This window comes from Cupressus sempervirens, chromosome 7, assembly GCF_028749045.1.
Source record: "Cupressus sempervirens isolate cs-2001-9-10 chromosome 7, ASM2874904v1, whole genome shotgun sequence".
In the NCBI taxonomy this organism is placed as follows: Eukaryota; Viridiplantae; Streptophyta; class Pinopsida; order Cupressales; family Cupressaceae; genus Cupressus; species Cupressus sempervirens.
Window position 1 is genome coordinate 716,129,271 of NC_143124.1, and position 23,640 is coordinate 716,152,910.

The 23,640-nt window shown below is 35.2% G+C and overlaps 1 protein-coding gene across 6 annotated transcripts in view; it reads left to right on the forward strand.

The window, feature by feature from the left end:
- Positions 1–10,855: 10,855 nt before the first annotated feature.
- LOC149549230 (Hydrolase-like protein family) overlaps positions 10,856–23,640 on the forward strand; it is an 89,105-nt gene continuing 76,320 nt past the window's right edge. Inside the window, exons 1-3 of one of the 6 annotated variants that reach the window (XM_089792642.1) lie at positions 10,856–11,100; positions 13,090–13,237; positions 13,579–13,646. In XM_089792642.1, the coding sequence (XP_089648768.1) occupies positions 10,950–11,100; positions 13,090–13,237; positions 13,579–13,646 (367 nt within the window). In that variant the 5' untranslated portion in view covers positions 10,856–10,949. Of the gene's footprint in view, positions 11,101–11,171; positions 11,291–11,338; positions 11,444–13,089; positions 13,238–13,578; positions 13,647–23,640 lie in introns of those variants that run through there. The other 5 variants (XM_089792646.1, XM_089792644.1, XM_089792647.1 and 2 more) reach the window with 5 other exon arrangements.

A 23,640-nucleotide genomic window follows, 5' to 3' on the forward strand; every position in this document is an offset into this window, starting at 1 on the left:
ATGTTAGAGATGAACTCAAGAAATTGAGAAATATAGGAGGTGCTCAACTAGACATCTTGGGTGATTTGGGCTTCTACAAGGAAATGAGCCTCGTGAGTTAACATATAATGTCTTAAAATAGTTAAGTGCTACCTAACTATGTCCAAGGCGTCTGCACATTAGAGGCATACAATACTGCATGTAATACCCTGGTGCAACATTTGTGTTGTAGTTTACAACAAATTTAAGATTAACCTATATACGTCCTAACTCACTCCTTATATAGTTATGTTTAAAAGCTTGTTTTATTGTTTTTATGTTGTGCCAAGATCTCTTTGTTTATATACATACATACATACATATACATATATATACACATATATATACATACATACATACATATATATACAACGATCACAAGGGCACGAAAACGAAATCCTAGATCTCCACTAATCTCCACAATCCACAAGATCTCTCTCTCTCTCTATATATATATACATGCATACATATATACATACATACATACATACATTTTCATATGCAATTTTATCACCTTGGAAGGCATTGTAAGGCATTTGATTAGAAATATGGAAAAGTTGCAAATTTGCAAATTTGGAAGGTCAATAGTCAGAGTTTTGTTTTGATTGAACAAGGAGGAAGGAATATGTAAGGTCAAGAGATATAGCTTATAAATGAATGTTCTTCAACCTAGGAAAGGGTTGGAGTTGATATGTACATATTTGAATCAATAAGAAAGCAATTTTGGTGGGAAAATATGTGCAGGCAACAAGTACAATTTTAAGATCTCCTTGCAATTTTATAGTAGGTACATGCTTATATTATGAAAATATGTGTTTTTGCTTCCTAGAAAAGGTGCTAAAAATTATGTGAATGAAAGCATGTCTTGTATCTTGTGAGGAAGGGAATGATACTTATCATAACTAGCCACAATTTCTTTATTTGTTGGTAAGGTTACGAGGATTAGCTATTTTTGTAGATGGAGATGAAGCATTAGTGTGACTAATTTTCCTTTGAGGGTTTTACTGTCTATTATCCTATATTTACTAGAAGATATAACTTTATAAACCATTTTAACTTTTTGGCTCATAGCATTAGACTATCATCCTTTGGTACTATTTTGTAGTTGATTTCGTTTATTCATTGCATACTATGATTAATTTTGTTTACATGGCTAGAATATTTATAAATATTTGTATAGCCATGACCAACTCCTACAGAACATGAGACAAAACCATTAGCGAACCACCATACCATATCGCTACACATGTAACCAAACCCATATAAGGACTGAAAACTTAGCTAGAAGATCTTCCATTCATATTTTAGTGGGTGGGTATTTTGACACAACATACATTGAATTTGTTTAGAGCAACCTTTGTCTTCTAAAATAACTCCAAATTTGCATAATTCCATAAAATCATGTGTCATTCCTAATTGTCGATTTGCTAGCCACCTACTAGTCTAGTAGACCATATTCGGTAATTATTGATTTACTAGCCACCTATTGGTCTAGTAGACCATATTTAGTTAGTAGGATGGAGTCATGACATGTTAGTAAGCCCTAGACAAGTAGCTAAAGAGCTTTATGGCCTTAACAATGTTCTAAGCTTGCTATTGCACTTCCAATGGTTTGGGCTTTAGCAATATATTCAATTTTATTGTTTAAAATTTTGAGGATGGAAAGGTTTACTTAATATTAATTTAATAGTGTGTGCTTTTTGTAACTAACCATTAAACAATTACGGTTGAAAGCGTTTATCAACTTAATAGTTAGTTGTGAAAGTTAGGATTAATCGACTTGTCGATTCATTAAGGGTCTGCAATTTCATCAAGTTAGTAGATAAAAGATATTCATGGGTGTGACAGTCTACCAACTAATGAATGAAATAAAATAGTGAATCATGGGGGTTGTCAAGAAACTGATTAAAAAAAAATTTGTGGTTATGAAAGATTATCAATTTATGGATATAATATTAACTCTTATACATTATAGAAGATAGAAGCATAGAAATCTCAGAACTACCTTATTATCCAGTAACTGTCCTATTAATAAACTTCTCTAAAGCATGAGCCAAGGATAATGAGAGCCTCCGATAATGGTAGAAGGGTATGGACATTAGGCTCTTCACCCACACTTTTATTAACTTTCCTGCTCAGTACATTCCAAAGAGAATGCGCCTGCAAAGCCCATTTTCTTACCTCCTGGTTTTTAACGCCCATTAAAAATCTATCTGGGTCTATGAAAAAATTCGACAAAGAATGAACACCCACATCATCTCTTGTCTATCCAAAATACTTGTTGAGAAAATCAGAGAGGGTTTTTTTTAGAATGGGTTGAGGAAAGGCTAAGAAAGCCTGTGAAGCGATAGGCAAATTATAGCGGAGAGGTAAATTGACATAGAGCTTTGGGTCAAAATCAGAGGAGCCTAATGTTTGCAATGCAGATTGATGCAATTGTTGTAAAAAAGCCAACAGAGCAGAGGAATTTTCCACCAGGCCATTTTTAGCCAGGAAACTGCCCTTTCCTCCTATTGGATTGAAAGCAAGTGCCAAAACAATGATTATGGTAATGTATCTGGTGAAAAATTTAGCTGCTTTTTCTATGTAATGCTCAATTCCTTCTTCCATTGGGATATGAACTTGTGTTTACTAGTTGCAGGTAAGCAACTATGTGTTTTTATAGTGTTCTTATTCTTGCTTGAATCATTGCAAGCAAGATATTGTGGAAAATGGGTTATTGATCATATCACCATCTCGTCGACGTCAAAGAAAAGTTTGAAGGGAGGGTTCCAAACAAAAGAGGATGAGAATGAAAGTTAATCCATGAACCCTTACCTTGAATGGTGCTGAAAAGATCTTCGTCATGCCTCTGAAGCCTCCTACCCACAGTTTGCCGCGTAAATAAATGAAGTTTCACCTTTTTTTTGTTTATATCCTTGACAATGTCAAATTTTTGATGATAAATGTAATTTCCATCAAAATTTTGATGATAACTTAACTGTCATCAAAATTTTGATGTTATCAGGATCATATTTATTAAAAAAAAGAATTTGGCAAGCCAAATTGGTCTGCTTTCGAAAATTTAGGTCGAAAATGAAACCCAAATGTATTAGTGTTGGTATAGCTGTGCAAACCAAGGCATGCTTAGTCACAACATAAATACAACTAGGATTAATGTCAATGGTTGCCAATGCACATGATTTGAAAAATAAAGGTATTAGTTTTCCTACATGGTTGGGAAAAATCACTATGAAGAGAAGGAAGGTTGTGCTACCCCTAGATAATCTTCCTATCAAGAAAACTAAGTCTAAATCTCTGAAAGACAATATTGTTTGAAGAATTGTAGTAGATTATGAAAAGAGTAAGTTTTTAGAGGTTTTTGAACCATTGGTGGTCAAACCGACTGAGGAACCTAACCGTTCAGATTACAAGTTCACCAAAATTGACCTTGGTAAGAAATCATAGCTAGGTTGTCTACAAGATGCTCATGATGCACTTGCTAATGTATCAAAGAGCAATAATGAGTTATGGGAGAAGAAGAATCAACTCAAATAGGAGGTTGCTCACCTAAATGACATTATTCAACAACAATATTCATAACATGTAGTCACGACATCTCAAACACCTCAAGATACATGGATAATAGAAGCAACAAAGACTTGGTATGGAGAAGTTGTCTCTGAAGGAGTTCAGGCCATTACATATGTAGTCAAAGTCCTAGAGCATATTAGAGGTATTGAAGATATTTTGCATGACCTGATTGCATCTCTGAATCAAGAAGTTGACACCTTCAAGGAAATTTTGTGTTATTGGGATGAAATCACCAATTTTGGTTTGGATGGCGTGGTTTCATATAATGTTGTCCCATCTTGTGAAATGTTCTACATATGCCACAAACTCATGGGGTTACAAGAAAGAGATGTTGAGGAAACTCATAACAAAGTTGCAAGTAGCCTTAGAAGACTGTCAATAAATTGAAACTGAGGTCATGTGCAACTTGGAACAAATGAGATGCAAGGTTCTTACTAAGAATGACAACTTAGTCACAACAGATGAGACAACTTCAAAATATATAATTAGTGTTAATGTTAATTTAGATTTTGAAGATTTTGGTTCTCACACAATGAATAGGTTTGATTTTTATAAATCAATAACAAAGCACCTACATGATTAGCAAAGCACCTACATGATTCTCTTGCAGAAAATTCTAAAGTTGTAAAAATCAACATATGCTGATGCAGTCAGAATAAAGGCTATATCAAAGACAATGAAAATCTCAAATCTTCCTATAGTGCGTGATGTCATCATCAAGTTTAAGGCACTTAAGAACAATTCTTAGGGTTGTTTCAACTCTTTTCCATCTTTCCCCCCTTTTAGCTTTCATGTTTGTATATTGGAGAGGATGTATTGCATGAAATTGTGTAATTATATGTAATACAATTTTCATGTCTTTATGACATGTAATCCAATAATTTCTCTCATTAGTTAGACTAGGTCAAAGTTGGTTGAGTCACTCCCACTTTTTCTTCCTTCCTTTTCTCAACTCCTTTGCCTATATAAATGAGTTCCCCTCATTGTAAAATCATCTTTTGTTGTATGCAAGAAAGCTCGGGAGAAATTGTGCAAGAATAACTTTGATTATGTAGTACTATTTTGAAAGAAAAGTGAATACAAAGAGACAATTGGAGTTGAACTTTGATTGAGTGCAATTGCGATTAGTGCAAGTTGGAAGCTTTGACTATGATTTACATTTTTTATTATCTTTGATTCATTCATTTTTAATTTTTTTGACAATTGAGTATAAAGAGTTAAGAAGCAATTGGAGCCAAAACTTTGACAGGGAGCGGTTGTGGTGATACATAGACTACGAGCTTTGACTGTAGCTTGTATCTCCTTCTTAATTTACAAAAATAGTTAGAATTCTTTACTTCTACAAGTCTTTGTGCCCCAACTATAAACAATGTTCTTATAGCATATATTAAGACCAAACTTAGAGCCAAACTGGTATGCTTTCAACTAACCTTTGAATTAGTGTTGGTTTACTGGTATCACCATTTACAACTTTAGATAGAAGCGTAGTTAGAGGTTTCATCTTTCTCATTACTCGCTTCGCAGGTAAGTGGATTCTTTTCTGAAAGTTAAGAGGAAAGAATATTCGTAATACCCTTTCAAAATCTCTCAACTTCTTGCTTACCTTGAGTTGACCCAAGGAACGATGAGAAGGGGGAGCCTTGCCCTTTAAGGTAGGAGAGACTTTGTCTCACATGTTGTGGCTAGTCTACCTATTTTGTGACCAAATTTTACCTAAACTGTCAGTTGCAAAATAGCCACCCAACATTACCTAAATAGCTAGGGTAAAATGAACCAAAGAGACTTGAAATGGGTGGAACTCTTGTAGAGATATGTATTGAAACATAAAAGTAGACAATCTAATAGGGTTGCATATATATGCATTAAGTAGGAGACAAATATTGTTGATAGAAATGTAGGTTGATGTGGTTTGGTTTAATGAACTCAAGATTCTTTACCCTGAGGATCCTAACTTTGCAGAGGCTTGGAAGGCTTGACAAAAACCTGTTATTCTAGATACCCCATGGTGGTTAGACTACATGATCTAAGATGGTATGTTTTTTAAAGGGAGTCAAATGCGCGTTTTGAGTTCCATGAGGCAAAACTTGATTAGAGAGAAACATAGTAAAAGAATGACATGACACTTTGGTCTAGATAAGACCATTACCATTGTCAGCGAACATTATTTTTGGCCTTAGTTATCACTGGATGTGAAGCAATTTGTACAAAGTTGTTGAGTGCGTTAGAAAACTAAAGGAGTTAGTCAAAATACATGACTCTATTAGTCATTTCCTGTTCCGTCAAGGCTTGGAGAAGGCATAAGTATGGATTTTGTTCTTGGGTTTCCAAGGATACAAAAGGGAAATGATTCAATATTTGTGGTGGTGGACATGTTTTTGAAGATGACTCATTTCATTCCTTGCCACAAGACCCATAATGTGGTTTACATCACATATTTGTTTTTTAGAGAGGTGGTGAGGTTACATGGTCTTCCAAAGAGTATAGTTTCAGAATGAGATATGAAGTTTGTTGGCTATTTTTGGAGAACCTTATGTATGAATTTGAAGATAGAGTTGAAGTTTGGTTATGCACACCAACCACAAATTGATTGGCAGAATTGAAGTAGTAAACAAAAGTCTGGGTAATCTGTTGAGCTAATTTTTAGTAGGTGATAAGCCAAGGGAGGAGAGTTTGTTCTACCACAAACATAATTTTCTTACAATAATTTTGTGAATAGGAGTATTAGTAGGTCACTATTCCAAATTGTCTATGGGAGTAGTCCAAGGAAAACACCAAAATTGATGAAGATGGAGCATGGAGGCAAGATTAGTGTTGAAGTAGAGGACTTTGCTGAACATGTCAAGAGCCTACATGAAGAAGTGGATGAGCATATCACTAGAATGAACATGTAGTCTAAGGCTAGGGTATATCAAAAGATGAGGCATAAGGAGTTCCAAGTTGGGGATCATGTTATGGTGTACTTGCAAAAATTATAATTTTTAGTAGGCACGCACAACAAGCTAAGGATAAAGAAATTTGGTCCCTACAAGATTTTCAAGAAACATGATTCAAGGAATTCATATGAGGCGGAGTTTCCAGATGGAAATCACATTTCTCCTATTTTTAATGTTGCACATTTCACTGAGTATCATGAAGGTGGTATAGAGGAAGAACTGATACTTGAGTAATGTTTGATTCCTACTTATGAGAGGGAGGAGATTGAAGAAATCCTAGATAGGTGTGTGGGAAGGAGTACTAGAAACAAGCAGTATGAGGAGTATCTTGTGAAGTGTAAATGATGACCTATGGAAGACTCAACTTGGTTATCTAAGGTGGAGGATGATCATTTGGGTTTTCCTCAACCATTTGACATGTGATAGTATCACTTCTCAAATTACTCTAGGTGTCTGATGTGGGAGCATCTAACAATGTAAGGGCAATCATGTATCATCCACAAATTTGTTTGGATATAGTTTTTGTTTGGTGTGTTTGCATTTATGGATACTGATTGGAAAAAATAGAGATTCCAACTCTCAGATATCCATTGTTACTTTTATGGGTTAGTATAATTTTGGTGCATCTTATGATACATGTGAATGAAAAATATGAGTTATTTTATTATAAAGACATGATAATGAAGAATTAAAGGGTGAGAGTTGGAGAGAAAGATGTAATTAAAATTTGGTGCGTGCTATAAAAAGAATCATGTCAAAAGGTTTCATGGTTTGAAAGTTATTGCAGTTTTTAGTTGCTTAAAGACCTCCTAGAAATGCTTTGAAGCTAGATTTAAGGCACTAAACGACCTTGTACAACTCCCCAAAATGGGGGGAAACTATAGGTAGCTTACCAGGCTATAGAGCACTTAAAGATCTTTTTGGAAATGTAAACAATTCATCAATCGAAGTCCTGGGTCAAAAGTTATGCCTCTAAGAAGTTGGAATACTTCTTCTAGAACCTTCTATTTTTTTGCATAAGCTTCTAATATGAATTCTAGAACCCTTTTTTGACACAAACTGCCCACTATCAAAATGTGAATTGTATTCCTAACCCTAAACCTTATACAACTTAAGGCCTATTCTTGAGGTGTAAAGGTAATTTTTTGGTTGAGTTTGGCAAAAGGTACTTTGAGAAGGGGTTTTCTCCAAAATATGATAATATTATAGCCCATAGGGCATGTAATTGGGTTTGTTTTTTTTGTAATGCATGTAGTAGCTTCCTATTTCAGATAATCTAAAGTTCCCTTTTTGTTGTGTTCATTTTTGTCTCAAGTTGTGCCCTCGTCTGTGTGTGGGTGTGTGGAATGTGTGCGTGTGCATGTGTATGTGTGCATATGAAAAAGGGTAAAATTATAAATCAAATTCAGTCACTCAACCAACTTAGATTGAATGGTGAGTTTTTTTCTCACTTAGAATGACATTTATGAAATCTTCTCCTAAAAACCTTTCTTTTGAACTCATTCAAAAAAAAAAAAAAATTGAAAAATTCTCAATTCATAAATTTGCAAACTACTTATCATAAGAACAAACTCAAACCTTAAATCTACAATAAATAACATTTAAAACTCTCATATCTTTCCATGTATTTCATTCTTTCATTCATTTTATATATTTGACTTTAAGAGTTATAATACCAGAATCATAGTTTTCATACCACCTATAAAGAAACCTGGAGTCATACAATGATAATTTTTGCATAATCTACATGATAAATCAATCAAATAAGTATTTGAAATCTACATACAAAAAATATATACCTAGCCTCCAAAAGTATCCACCATCCAAGTATTATTCAACAATACAACATATACATCTATGAAAACTTTCAAAAATTCATTAACAAACACTCAATTCAAACAAATGTATAACCATGGATCGCATACCATGTTTCCAACATCCATAAATGCTAGACTTGATTCACCTCTAACATCTACCCTTGTAGTTATTTTTACATAAACAAGCTTCCACAAAGTGAAATTACATAAACTATATGCCAACCCACCCTTGACTCTACATTTAATATTGGGTACTTTGTGAATTACTTTTAGTAATATTAAATAAATACAATAATATAATATAAAAATGTTACAACAACATGAAGGGGATCCAAAAATATTCTAAATAAATATCTACATGTCGTACATCCTTCTAGATGCTTCTAGGTGCAATATTACATAATTAATTAACTAATACAACAATAAACATTATTTTACACGCTGTATAATACCTATTTCTCAATGTAGATAAAACTTAACAAGTATAGTCTTCACCAAACAATGATAATGGAATACATCTAACTCGCAAGATTTTTACTAAGCTACATCTAAATGAGCATGTCATGTCAATTTATCTATCCACTTGACAACAATTCCTTTCTTGGAAACCTAACTATCAAACCTAATATCGACTAATTAATGAATGATGTTATACATAACGTCCCTTAAAATGAATCAAACTTAGAGTGAAGGTCAACTCTAACAACTATAATCTTTGCTAACCAATAATAACGTGATGTATCTATATTGGAAAAGTCTCTTGATAACAAATGCCTTACCTCTAAATCATTGTCATGCCAACTTATCAAACCGCTTGACAATAAATTCTTCCTAAGCAACCTAACTATCAAACTAAATAATTAATCAATTATTTTTTTCAATTAATAAACTCAACTTCAATTGAGTTAGTTACAAGAGTGCCTAATATGAATTAAACTTGGAGTAAGGTCAACCCTAACAATGTGGTATATTTAGCTTGGAAAAGTCTCTTGATAGCAAATGACTTACCTCTAAATCACTATGTCATGCTAGTTCATCTATCAACTAGACAACAAATTATTTTTGACCTTTATAATGAGAACACAATTTCTAATTAAAAAAGCAAAAAAAGCTCTTGATTTTCCTAGAAAAATCCAATGAGTAGTGAGAGTAAATGAAGGAATGAATGATTTTAATGATGTCCATGAGACTTATCTTTAGACTCTTTTTGATATTGGATCCCTTACTATGAATGAGTGGATAGATGTAAGTTTTAAATAACATCTACGAGACCAAACGACCTATGGGGCCCATAGATAGCCACATAACTGATAAGTGATAAGAACCCAAAGCTCGAACAAAAAAACCCAAAACACTATGCCAAAATAATCTCTTTTCCTTATGCATCTTGTATCTTCTAGTGTGTATCTTAATACTTCAACCTTTTTCTCTCACCTTTTTCTCAATAATGTGTTTTCGTATAATACAATGATCAACTCTCGATTGAAACTAGCTTGCCCTTTCTCATGTTTATGCTTTTCTTCTACCCATTTGGTAATACTATTTTCTACCATGTTGGCAGATAGTTTTTCAAACCAAACGATTAATCATTATCCTTCTCTAATTAGAGAGATCATTGAGATCAATGCTCATAAAAAGCGGCAATGCTAAACTAATTGTCCAATCTTTAGAAAATCTTTGTTTGCTAATATTACTGAAGAGATTTTCATAATACATGGTAGATGCATTTTCATACCCCACTTGAAATACTATGCTGCAAGCTCAACCAAGTCTTTTTCTTACCAAACACCCAAGTTTTTAATATTCATACGTAAAAAGATTTGTGGTATTATTGATCAAGATTGCCACATCAACACCTCACACTTTTGTTCAGAAAGAGGGCCCCCAAAATAACCCAATTTTGACACTTGTTGAGATATGAATCCTACCAGGCACATTGATTGTTCAACTTCTCATGACTGTTCGTTGATGGTCATTGTGAATGTAAAAATAGATGTATTATGTCATGTATGACATCAATGTATCATACATTTGATTAATATAAGAATTCTCTACTGAAATGTAGAGATAGCCACAAATTGTGACGGACAAATAAATACTCTCTATTATGTTTCTTCTCCTTTGTTCTATTTCATTTAATTTCTTTGCTCATTTAATTTTTAAACACACATCCAATCTATTTTAGCTATGGAGGGGCCAAAATGCACCTGCATAACCAATTTGTTTATATTTTTTAATAAATTAAAATTCATAAAACTGTTATAAGTAATTTTAAAATTAATTAATAAAAGTGCCCATCCAATCTGAAGAAGCTGTAGGCCCTACCATGTCATTCTTCAATGATTCCAATTCCCAACGCCTTGCAATTATTACTCTCTCTATTTTCAAGCTATGACATCACTTCCCAAACATCAAGGGATAAGCGAGCCAGTGCCACGTCAGCGGGCCAGATTCCCAGCCGTGTTGGACAGCCACGTGTCATGACAAAGCGGCGACTGGAAGTAGATTCGAACCAGACTTCTGAAAAGTGAACAGAAAACAACAATGCGAAAGTAAGCGGTCGACGCAAGCAGGCAGAGAGGTTAAAGGCGAGGGTTCGAGAATCTCGATGATGAAGGCTTCGATCCCTCGACCTGTACTAGGTACCTATGTCTCTTCTTTCAAACTCAATTCACGCAGAAAATACGATAGCACCATCGCTTCCCAGAGCGGCACGTCATTTACCTCTCAGTTCGGAGAATCCGGGGTCAATTTTCCTGGTAACCTGTCATATTTCTCTCTTTTATCTTTCTGAACTTTTTGCCTTTAGTGGAAGTTACGTCTCTTTCGATATTTTCATGATTAGTTATTGCTTGCACGTTTTTCTCGCTTTGGATTTGGGGAGAAGTTACGCACTTTTTCAAATCACGGGGTTCGGCTTGTAATTGCAGAAATTGTGAAAGTTTCCAGGTGTAATTGTTTAAACCAGGGCTTGTGTTGTTGTTTGTCATTTAGAATTCGTTTTGGAATTTAACTTTTACTCGTACAGAAACGAAAGTCTGATTTGTGCAGACATCAAAATAAAATGAAAACATTTTTGTCGTCTCTGCAGAAAGACCTAATGTAAACTCTGTGCTCAAGTCCAATTATCTCTTCTTTTTTTCAATAATGCTGTGCACATCTGTAGTTCGGCTAAGTTACAGTGCTGCGAAGTTTGTATTTACTGTGTCCAATTTACCGCCGGCTTGCATCTGGCCTTCTGCCATATTCGTACTTCTCAATGCTTAGAATTTTGTGATTTGTATGTTAGGTATTCTCTGGTGTTATTCTTTGAAACATTGTGCCTTTGGAGATGGATGGTGTAGCTTAGCTATTCTTAGAATTATAAAAAAAATTTAGCAAGGAAAGGTAAGTCTTTGTCACGAGTGCAATTAGAACAAATATTTGTCAGTTTATGTTTGTTTTTAAAGAATGCACGGGCTAGATAGATAGAGCTTAACTAGAATAAGTGTCAATGTGAGATGTCTATATTAACATAAAAATTGTCATTGACATGGGAGTTTCGTAAAAGATAACTGGGATCATCAGGACACAAAACTGTTGTTGAAACTTATAGCTTTTTCTGGATTCATCACTGCTGCAATAACCTTTATGTAACATGGTCTATTTCTTTCCAAGTATGATTAGACGCAGTATTTTAGTATAATGGCAATATCGAACTGGCATTTTTCACAACTGCTAGAGTTGCTTTGTGAAACATCTGTATTTTGATAAGAATTATTACTAACTTTCGCATTTTCTCAATACTTTAATATGTATTATTTTCTGCCGTGGCAGAAAATATGCCAAATAAGAAATTAGTGGTCATGAGAATAATTTTACAGATAATTTGTTTATTTAGTGTCAATGTGAATTTGCAGTGGCACTTCTTGTAATGCTTAGCATAAATATTGCCATTGACATGTATTTAGCAATCACGGGAACTTTTGTAAAAAGAATTTTGGAGCCTCAACACTAGAATGACAAATACTCATGATCATTGCCACTGCTTCTTTCTTGATCCATCATTAACAATGGATCAATATGCTTAGCCGTTTAGTTTTCTCTTTTTAGAATCTGTAATTCCTTGTCTGTTAAGTTTTCTCAATGCAGCACTTGTTGGACAAAACCATGGAAACATGGGACTTTTCTCAAAGAACAAGAAGACCAGCAATAAAAACCAAACATTTTATATCAGAAAAGAAGAAAGAAAGAAAAAAAAAAAACTATTCAGTGAAAGAAACAAGACATGAACAGGAAAAGAATCTTAGTTGACAGGAATTCTTCTGATTCTCATTTGTTTTGTATGCATATTGGTAGATGTGATTCCCAGCATGTGCTTCTGTGTATTGCTAGGGGTTTCTCTCAGACTCAATTTGTGAACTGGATATAGTGGCAGCAAGTTTTCTCTGTAGTCAAGGATCTCTACTAATAGATTAGTTACATGAAATAAGTTTTGCCATGTAATCAATCTTGTTTAAGTTTATGCATGATATTAATATTTCTTGTGGCTGTTGTTGGAGTCTAGGCTGGGGAGACCGTGAGGAAACTGTATTTTTATTTAGTGATCACTTTATAGCATAATTTGCAATTGCATAATCTTTGACTTATAGTTTTGAAAGCAACGTCAGACATTTTTAGAATGAGATTATGTAAAATTATTCAGATTGTTATATCTTCTATTTTATATAGTGGAAATGAGTTGAAAATATTGAAAATCATTTTCGCAGTTTTAAGTTTCAGGAGGAGAAAGGTTGGCGGTGAGCTTGGAGCAATGCTTAGCAGTCAGGGAATGATTCAAACAGTGCAGCAAGATGGAATGGGTGCTGATATTCAACCTGATCATCTGCTAGTCCTTGTTCATGGAATCCTGGCAAGGTTTAAATCACTTTAAGAGTTTCTAAATTTTTTTCTTTGTGTTTATAAAATTGTAGATCATACTCTCAAAACTGAAAATAGATGTTGCTTGTGCTTTGGTAATTTTATTCACATATTTGTTGAATATTTCAATTCAAGAACTTGTTTTCCACATTTATGATTTAAGGAATAATCTATTTAATCCATCTTACATGGATTTAAGTTCCTTAATTAATTAGATGGTAATTTTTCATATTGCAATTGATCAAATCTGTGCGGTGGGATTGTAGACAAACAAATTTCACAGTCCTGCTATTTTGCATTTATTACTAAAAGGATTGTTTTATTTTGAAATGTTCAAGCCCAAGTGACTGGAAGTATGTAGAAGCAGAATTGGAAAGGCGGCTTGGAAATCGGTTCTTAATATATGGTATGGTAACTTTCTGGCATTTTACCTTATTTGACAATTCATACAATTTCATAGGATTGTGTCTACATCCTTAGCATTTCCCTATTCTGAAAGTATATCTTAAGCTGTTCTTTTTTCTTTTTTGTTTGATTAATTGAGTGTTCTATTGGGGTCCTCACCCACAAAATTATACATAGTACAATGGTTGGATATATCTGAATGCCAATTACAACTGCCAACATCCTAATATTGGCCAATTGAAAAATCCCTGTTCCTGCAGTTGCATAACCTAACTTCCTAGACTCCCAACCTCAAAGGACAAAATCCATTAAGCTTACAACTACCACTCTCAAAACGGAAAGGCAAAAGGAGGTATTCTTTCACTATAGATTAGGGATTTATGCCATGTCTTTGAGTGACAAAATACCCCATTACGTCTGTAGAAGGTGCAAACTTTTTAGAGTGGCCCATCCTCCACAACCACACTCTGTAATCTTGAATCATGTATATTTTTTTTAATGATAATACAAAGCATGCAATCAAATAGGAATGTTTGCAACAATACCCAAATGAGATAACTAACACTAATTAACACTGATATCTTAATTTTTTGAAATGTTCACAAGCTGCACTTAATTTTCAGAACTGTTGCAAAGTTTGAACAACAATATACAGATGAAAGTAGCCATAGCCAGATGGCCAAATTGTCTCAATATGACCATACTCATTTGCTGCTGTTGCAAATCAAAATGCGTAATAACCCAGCCATTAGATCAATATTTTTTTTTGATAAAAATAAAATAAAATTTGGTACATAAAATCAGCATGTATAAGAGTACCAAATCCAATTTAGAACAGCCATTGCAGATTGAAATCATACTAATAATCGTATAAGAAAATAAATAAGTACATGATCATTAATTCAGATTTCAGCCAAGAAGATAATTTGTAAGGGTCATGTTGATCATCATGATTGTCTGGGTTTCCTTTTGTGTTTTTATGCAGTGCAACAATCCCAACTATGTGAACTGATGCCCTATCCATCCAATCCATGTGGTCCTAGAAAGCTATCTCAAGAACAACTTGTAAGTGCCATCATTGTAGGCTTAAAGGGTGATTGGCTTGATGAAAGTTCAATAACAAAGAGGTTGCAGTACATCCCATACTACATTGTGGGTTTCTCCTCATCGCAATAGAGTTAGGCCTGAGTCAGTATAAGATATGTATGCAGGGAGAGCATAACTTAATTCCATCCTGTTCTAGTGCAGGCCAATATAAAAGGAATGTTGGTGTATTGCATGCTACATCATGGATACCATCTATTTTTCAGTCTTCTGCACCAGAAAAAAAGGTAGCGAGCACGAGTCAATAGGCATTGGTTAACTAGGTAGAGGATTCATTGTATCCCATACTACAATAGGATCCATTCTCCAACCCATTAGTCATATGGGCTTAAGAGAGAATGCCAAGGAGTGAATCTCTCAACCCAATATATTCCACCTAGCATCACCTATAGGCCATTGACGAAGATTTCCACCTAGGAAGAATTAGCATCCAATATATAACATCTTGTGATCTAAGTGATATAGTCAACTATCTTCTTCCCAACCCTAGTAGCACATGGCATTGGTCACCCTTGTGCTATAGGTGATTGCCAATGTATCCTTTGATACAATGACTAGGTACTGTTAATGTTAGCCACACGATAAGGTAGCTATCCATGTAACCATTCCCATATCATATCTAGGGTAGTTTTCAACAATTCTTTAACTCTGTGAACCAGGTGAAGGCTGGCTAATCCCTAGCAATAGCCCAAGCATTTTGGCAAGGTTCAATGACTGTCATTGCTTGAATAATTTCAAAGGTTCAATCTTGGGTCATCTCTTGCCAGGGGCTTCTAAGGGAATCATTTCTAGTCTATAGAATAATAGAGGAGATAATTTGTGAGCGATAGTTCCAACCATAGTTTAAAAAACCTGCAGTATTTCATCAAAACTTCAAAATATCGTGCAACATTTAGATTGCCAAAATAAACATAGTATATATCACAGGCTAAATAAACTCAAATAATGTTTCAATTTTTCCTATTCATATTGTGTGAAAAACAAAAAACACGGTGAAAAAAATGTTGAAAAGTCATCTTTACTTTAGGTTTTAGCAAGCCAACACATATTGGACTTAAAAGTTAAAGTTTATCAGTTTTTAGCTAAGGCGTTTTGTTCTTTGATGATGATTTTTGGATTCCATTTGGCGACTGTGGATTCATATTCCACTTGCTTTTGCAAGCAACTCTGCATCGCAACACATTGATTCGTTTTTTGAAGGAGGTGAAACTTTTTTTTGTGACATTAGAACATTGTGGGGATTCATCAACCTTTAGATTCAACCTCCACAAGGCACTTCCAGTGGGTCTTTCTCACAATGACATCACCCATTTGAGTTGGACATCCATATTGAGCTGACAGACCCCATTCTCACTGCACAATCCACTCATCGCAGGCTGCAACACTTCATTCATCACATTCAATCATTCATCACATGTTGCAAGTTGTTAGTTTGTGGTGACTGATCAAGAAAGTATTGTACATACTTCATAATTTTTTTTTTGGTACTATTTGTAGATTCGCCACTAAAGTAATGGCTAATATTCGCCAATTTATGGCTGACATGTAGTAACCCTAAAGTGGTTTAATACTTGTATAAAAGGGCTTAGGGTTAGGGTTGTAGTATAGTGGTGATGCGAAATTGGTTCTTGTGGCAGTATTGAGCTGTAAGGGATTACGGATTGTAATCAGGTTGTAATCACTGGATCATAAAAATATTAGACTTGTTGTTTGCTGGATGTAGCCCAAGGATTGGGTGAACCACGTTAAATCTTGGTGCCTTGTGTTCTTTTTTGTGTGATCTATTATTTTCTGTTATTGGTTATATTTGCATATAATTGTTATTTCTATTTGCTGTTTAATCCTAACACAAGTCGACACTTCCAAGGTAGGTTTAAAATTTAAAAAAATATTTTGCAAATTTTAATTCATTTGTAATTTAGTTTAAAAAATGTTTAAAACTTAATTATTTTGTGAAATTAAATGCTAAAAATTAAAACATATTAAATAATTTATAACTTTTTTATTTATTTTTGATAAATTTTTTAAGGTTTAAAATACAGTAAAATTCATAAGTAAACTGTAAGTCACTGTATTATTATTTAGTATTTATTATTTAAAATTGACTATATTACTGTTTTTTTCGCAATTCATATAATTGTTATCCAACAATATTTAACAAATTAACAATTGTTTTAAATTATAATATATTCAAATTTTAAAATACTAAATTATAAATCTTTAAAAAAAATACACCTATTACTGTTATATATGAATTATAATAATTAAATAAAATAGCATTACTGTAATTAAATTTACAGTTTGATTGGAATTTATGTAACACTATTTAGAAAATTTACAATAATGCTATTTTATTTAACTAGTATAATTTATATATAACAATATTGGAAGTATTTTTAAAAAGATTTATTATTTAGTTTTTGGATTTTTAATAGATAATGTACTTTTTCTAACTATACATTGTCTATTTTTTGTTCGGTTCTCTAAGTCTACAAGATGACTAGTGGTGGCAGAGATAAGGACCCTTTAAGGAAACATGGGATCCCAAGGGTAATCAATGGAAATGTCCAATGTATTCATTGCCTTAAGCATATGACTTCAGGCATAAGACGATTGAAACATCATTTTGCAAAGATTCCAAACAATGATATTACATTGTGTGATGTATGTTTAGAAGAGGTTACGAGAGAGGCTTTGACAAACCTACGAAAATATGCACAAACTAAGGCAGCAAAAGAGAGGACATTCGAGGCCATGACAACATTAATGGGGAAATTTAGTTCTACAGGGTCACAAATAGGTGAGAGGGTTCTATTGGGCCTCAGGTACGAGGATCGGGAAGTGTGAGTGGTTCTTTAACAGACCTTTGGGTTCCACGTAACACTTCTTGTGCTCAACCCAACTTTCTAGGCATTGCATGGAGCAAAGAGATGCATGAGAAGACAAAGGTGGCGATTACAAGATTTTGGATCTGCAATGATATCCCTTCAATGCTTTATGTAGTCTGTATTGGGATCAAGTGGTAACTTAATTTTCTCTTTCTAGTAAGGGGTTCAAGCCTCCAACTCCTTATGAGGTGAGTGGATCATTGTTAGATGGCAAGGTAAGAAACATTCATCAGCTTGTGGAAGAGCAAAGAAAAGTTTGGGAACAGAAGAGCTGCACTATTATATCTAATGGGTGGATAGATGGAAGGAATAGGACGCTCATCAACTTTATAGTTGCTTCAAGGGGACACTTGGTATTTCTAAAATCAGCTGATGCTTCTGATCAAGTAAAAAATGTAGAAAATTTGTGCAACATGTTAGATGAGGTGGTAATAGAAGTGGGAGTGTTATCTAGATTGTGACTGATAATGCAACTGCGTATGTGGCAGCCGGTAGACTTTTGATGGAGAGACATCCCACATTAATTTGGAGCCTTTGTGCTGCCCATTGTCTTGATTTGCTTCTTGAGGATCTAGGGAAATTGAGGTGGGTGGAGAAGGTGGTTGAGGATGGAAGGAATATTGTGAAGTACATCTACAATCATACATGGGTCTTGAGTTTTATGAGAGAGCACGCTAGTGGTAAGGATCTTGTACAAGCAAGGGTCACATGCTTTGCTACTAATTTTCTACACTTGCAAAGCATCTCTGAGACATGTTAGACTTGAGGGGCATGTTTCTAGATAAGAAATGTGAGGAAGTCTGAAGTAGAAAAGATTGTGAGGATTGGGTTTGATGCTAGCTTTGAAAAGCTAATGGAGGAGATCCTCAAAGTAAGTTTTCAAGTCTTTATTGATAATTTAGTATTTAATTTTGAAATATTTTCATTGGCTGATTTTTGTATAAATTTTGAAATATATTCATTGATGATTTGGTATTTAATTTTGAAATATTTTCATCGGCTGAAATATTAGTTGTCGGTTTAGAACCGTTGGTGAAGGTTCTATGAATTGTGGATGGGGACAAAAACCCCACAGGGTTTCTATATGAGGCTATGAATAGGGCCAAAGAGGTCACTCAACACTTATATAGGTCAAATGAGACCACATATAGATCCATATGAAACATCATTGATTGTAGGTGGAATTGACAACTCCACCAACATATTCATGTAGTTGCCTACTACTTGAACCCCAAGTTCTATTTCTCCAACACTTTTAGAGTAGATGCAGAGGTTCAAAATGGCTTGGACACATGTATTCAAAGATTGGTTGCTGATTTGGACCTCCAAGACCTCATACTTGATGAGTTGTAGAGCTACAAGAGGGAATAGGGGCCATTGTTCTCTTATCTTGATTGAAAGCATAGGAGATACTCCTTACAGCCAGGTAAAAAAGAACATGTGTTTAGTTCTATCATACCATTTGTTTCACTCATAAGTTTATTGGAAGTTTTACCACATCATAAATGATTTTTTTAAATCTTTGTAGATTTGTGGTGGGAAGAATATGGTGCCACAACGCCTAATCTTCAAAAGCTTGCCATTTGAAATTTTTGCAGACTTGTAGTGCTTCTGGTTGTGAGAGAAATTAGAGTACTTTTCAGAACATACACACAGAGAAACGTGATAGGTTGACTCAAAAGCACTTGAATGATTGTGTTTATGTGAAGTACAACCTTCACTTGCATGAGAAGAAGGTGGAAGGGCAAGCTTGATATGCAACACTTGACTTGGATGACATTGATCCATATTCAACAGATTGGATTGCTCTTCTTGATGGTGAGGATGCAGATGCGGATGTGGGTGATCCTTTATATGAGCAGCTAGCTGAGTTTGATATGGAGGCAGATGATTGGAATGCGGATATGGAAGCATGTGAGGAGGAGCATGAGCTTGGCCATCCATCAGAGACTTTTGTCAAGCTTGAGGCACCTATTCAGGCACCCGTTGAGGATATCGTCACAATAACTACTTAAACACCACCCACCTAGCAACAACAATCTCTTTTGAGAAAGGTTGCATGGGTACTCGTACCCATACCCTTGGTATACGTACCCACCTACCCAAGTACTGAGTACACATATCCCAAGTACTCGGTACTCAATGGAGAGCATCATAGCTAAGGACCTTGATTAAGATTTCTGATTTTTTTTTTCAATTTTTTGTGTGTATTAGCTTGCATCATCTCTGCAATTTCTCCCAACTCTTTCTCCTTTCCTGCTGCCACTTGTTCCTTTACTATCCCTTGCTTCCTTCGTCACTCTTGGGGACGGTGTCATATTCATAATAGCCGTACGCAATTGTGGCATTGTGAGGAGGTCATTTAGTTTAATAGGCACTTTTGTTTGCATTATCTGCCTCATCATGTTTTGTTCCGCCAAGTTCGTTTTTGAAGTTTCGGCAGTGTCTTTGACTAGTGATTTCTTTGCTTTCATCTGCTTTTCTATCTCTGTTCCTGCTTTTTGTAGCCTCTCCTTCTCTTCTTTTGCATCCGGGTATTTCACTTTCTTCGCTTGCTCCCGTGTAACTACCAGTACTTTCTCATCACACGTTTCAATGCTTAATAGATTTACCCCTTGTTTTGGACATTTTGCATCTTCGTGGTTCCCTAGACCATACCATCTGTATAGTAGTTGTGATGTCTCCTTCGTAGTACAGTCCCTAGCAAAATGGCCCCAAAGATTGCATGCCTGACACTGTATCATTGGCCATCCACTTGCATCGTACTGTATTCGACTCTAGCCTCCATTGTTACTATTGTTGTTTCCACCCCTTCCGCATTTATTATTGTTGCGATATCCCCCCGAAGTTGCATCGTTGCTTGTGTTATTGCTGTTGGATGCTTCCTGTGTTAGTAACACTTGTTGGTGTCTTTTTGATTTAATGTTAAATGGGCACTCTTTTAGGGAATGTCCGACCACCTAATAGATGTCACAAAACTGTTTCTTTGGGCATGAGCCCTTCGTATGGCCATCCCCTTTACAGTTTGTGCACCACAGTTCTTCCTTCATTGTGTCTGGATTCCTTTTCAAATTCTTAAATTCTTTCATCATTCAGAGCATATCTTTCTGTAATGCTCTAACCTTCTTGTTTGATTCCTCATCACTACTGCTACTTTCAGATGATGAATCGTCTGAATCTGAGGATTTATGCTTTTTCTTCTTACTTGTATTTTGTTCACTTTCTAGATCCATTGCATGACTATACGTGTCAGGTGGTACAATCTTCATCTTCTTTTTTAGGGCCGGCCATAGCCCCTCCACAAACCATCATTTTTTCAAACCATTTGCCGGTTGACTTTCCATCTTCCCAACCAGCTCTTTCAGTCATCTGGCATATAGGCCTGTACTATTTCATTCTTCCCTTACTTAGTACTATATATCTCCGCTACTATTTCATTATCATTCCGAAGCAATCTGAACTCTGCTATGAACTCTTCTCTAACGTTTGCCAATGTAGTCAGTTTCTGAGGGTCGGCGTCGGGAAACCAATCAATTGCCACACCCCGTAGGTTTGTTGGGAATTGTCTGATCCAATCGTCCTCGTCTGTCACACCATTTGCCATCCATATGGTTTCGCACGTTTTGCAATGTCGGATTGGGTCTGCCGTGCCATCACCATTAAACTTGGGTAATTTTTCTTTGGGACTTGCCATCGTTACTTTCTTTTGATTCTTAGGTACTTGTTGAGCACCCACGCTGTTCTGAGCACCCATGCTGTTCTGCACACCCACGCTGCTTTGGATAACAGCCTTGCTTCCAACAACCGCGTTGCCTGGTAAAAGGTCTTCTTCAAGTGAAGTTGTTCGATTCTCCGCTTGTATCCGTTCGTCTGATGTATCAAGAACGAAGAGTTCACTCCACATTTGTGCTCCTTCGACACTTCAAGCCGTGCGAGTTGCTTCCCTTCTGTTTGGACACTCTCCCCTTGGTGTATACAGGTTAAGGAACTCCTCCTTTGTTTCTTCCACCAAATTTAATCGTTGTCGAGTCTCCTCTAGCAATTCGTCGACACTCCTCAGTCTACTAGGTGACTGCACTCCCTCTGTCTGTGCCTCTTCACCCCTTCGGTGCCTGTCAGCAATCTGCTGAAGCTTCTGCCTGTGCTCTGCTTGCTGTGCTAAAATTAAAACTTCTTGTGTTGTACGTATTTCATCTTTGTCTCTTACCTTGTTCCTATCTTTGTTAAGCAAATTCGGCATTAATCTTCATCACATTCCTTTGTTCTAGGTTCGTCTGACAACGACGCCAAATGTTTACTGTACAGGGTAAAAGGATAATTAACACATGTAGTATAGCACGATACAACACAGAATAGATACTTTATTCATAGATGCAGTCAATGATTACAATCCGAATACAATGATTACCATGATGATCCAAAGTCCATCTTGGACGGTGTACATATATCTTCCGAAGGGGTGACTCAAGCATCATGTGCCCGTTTGGTACTATTCTACCCGTCGGCTACAATATAGATTTTACTAACAGCACCAACCATGTGGAGGTTTTGCAATAGCTCTTTGTTATAGTTTCTTTAAAATCTAAATTGTGGGTTTAATGCTAGATATCTATTGGTAAATTAGTTGGATTTTCTTTATATGAGAGTTATAATGAGGTTTTCCTATTACGAAGCCTCCTCAATACTTTGGAAAAATTCTTGGTATCAATGCCTAAAATACTTTCCAATAACTAAATTATCTTATGGTTGGTTCCAGTGGGCATGAAATTTATGTATAGTGTTGACAGGGAAGAAGAGTTGTTGTTATGCATGGAGACACATAATGTGCAGTGAGTTGTAGGTGATTGCCCTTGTCTTTAAGGATGCTCTTTGCGAGATAATTTTGATCAAGTGAATTAAGATAATAAGGGAAAATATTTTTTTATATAAATGCAAGAAATATTATAAAAGAAATGATGAGCTGGAACCTTATTATTGGCAACTTAATTCAAGCTGTCCTATGTTTGCTTCTCCTTAAGAATGTAACAGGGGTAAAGTGTGTTTCTACCTTCTTAAACTACATATTAATCAGGACATCATCATGGGGAAAGAACAATGAAACTGCTCACATGACTAGAGCAGCTTATTAATTTTTTAATTAACCCTTCTAACCCAGGTTGACACTATCACCAAGGTTTTCTATTTCTAGTGGAAGTTAATGCTTTTTAACAGTCTTGCAATGATGATCTTTTCCTTACAAGGAGGTTGGGCTGTCTATTTCCCAGAGAGATGCATCACTGGACTGAAAATGAAGGAATATTAAAACTATCTTCTATGCTAAAGGTTGCTGCAGGCTGCAGTCTGGTTATTAGGAGTTTCAACGGCTAGATCAGATTACCAAGTTGTTCCATTTTTTATTCAACACAAGAAGATCTATTTAATTCCTACATCCACCATGGTCATGTAGGGTTCATAATCTAAAAACAATTTCATTCTAGATGCAAATAAATGAATAACCTTACACCATAACTTCTACAAATGGCATGGATTAGCCAAAATCACAAAGATTTGAGAGGGCTTAAAAAATTAGTAGAACCTGGTTGTTGGTAGAAACTATGGGAATTTGCACTTTTCTTGAGGGATTCCTATGCCTCATGTGTTGGAGACTGTAGCTGCAATAGAAATCTTTATCTTTGGGCATTAGTACCGTTATGGTCACCTTCAGCTGAAAAAGACATTTATGATAAATTGTAATATTAAATATAAAGACGTGTCATACAACATGTGTTAAGGCATGGAAATATGAAGAGTTGTATTTGAAAATAAAGAGTTATTGTTTGAAAATTGGAGAGACCTTTGGTTGGAATGTAAAGAGTCTCTCTTTATGTTATATATGTCGCTTCAAGCGAAAGACATTGTACACTTGAATTTTATTATCAATAAAATGAACTTTTGTTGTGTGGTTGGGTTTTTCCCTTCATTCTCGAAGGGTTTCCCAGGGTATCTAGTGGTGTTTGTTTTAGT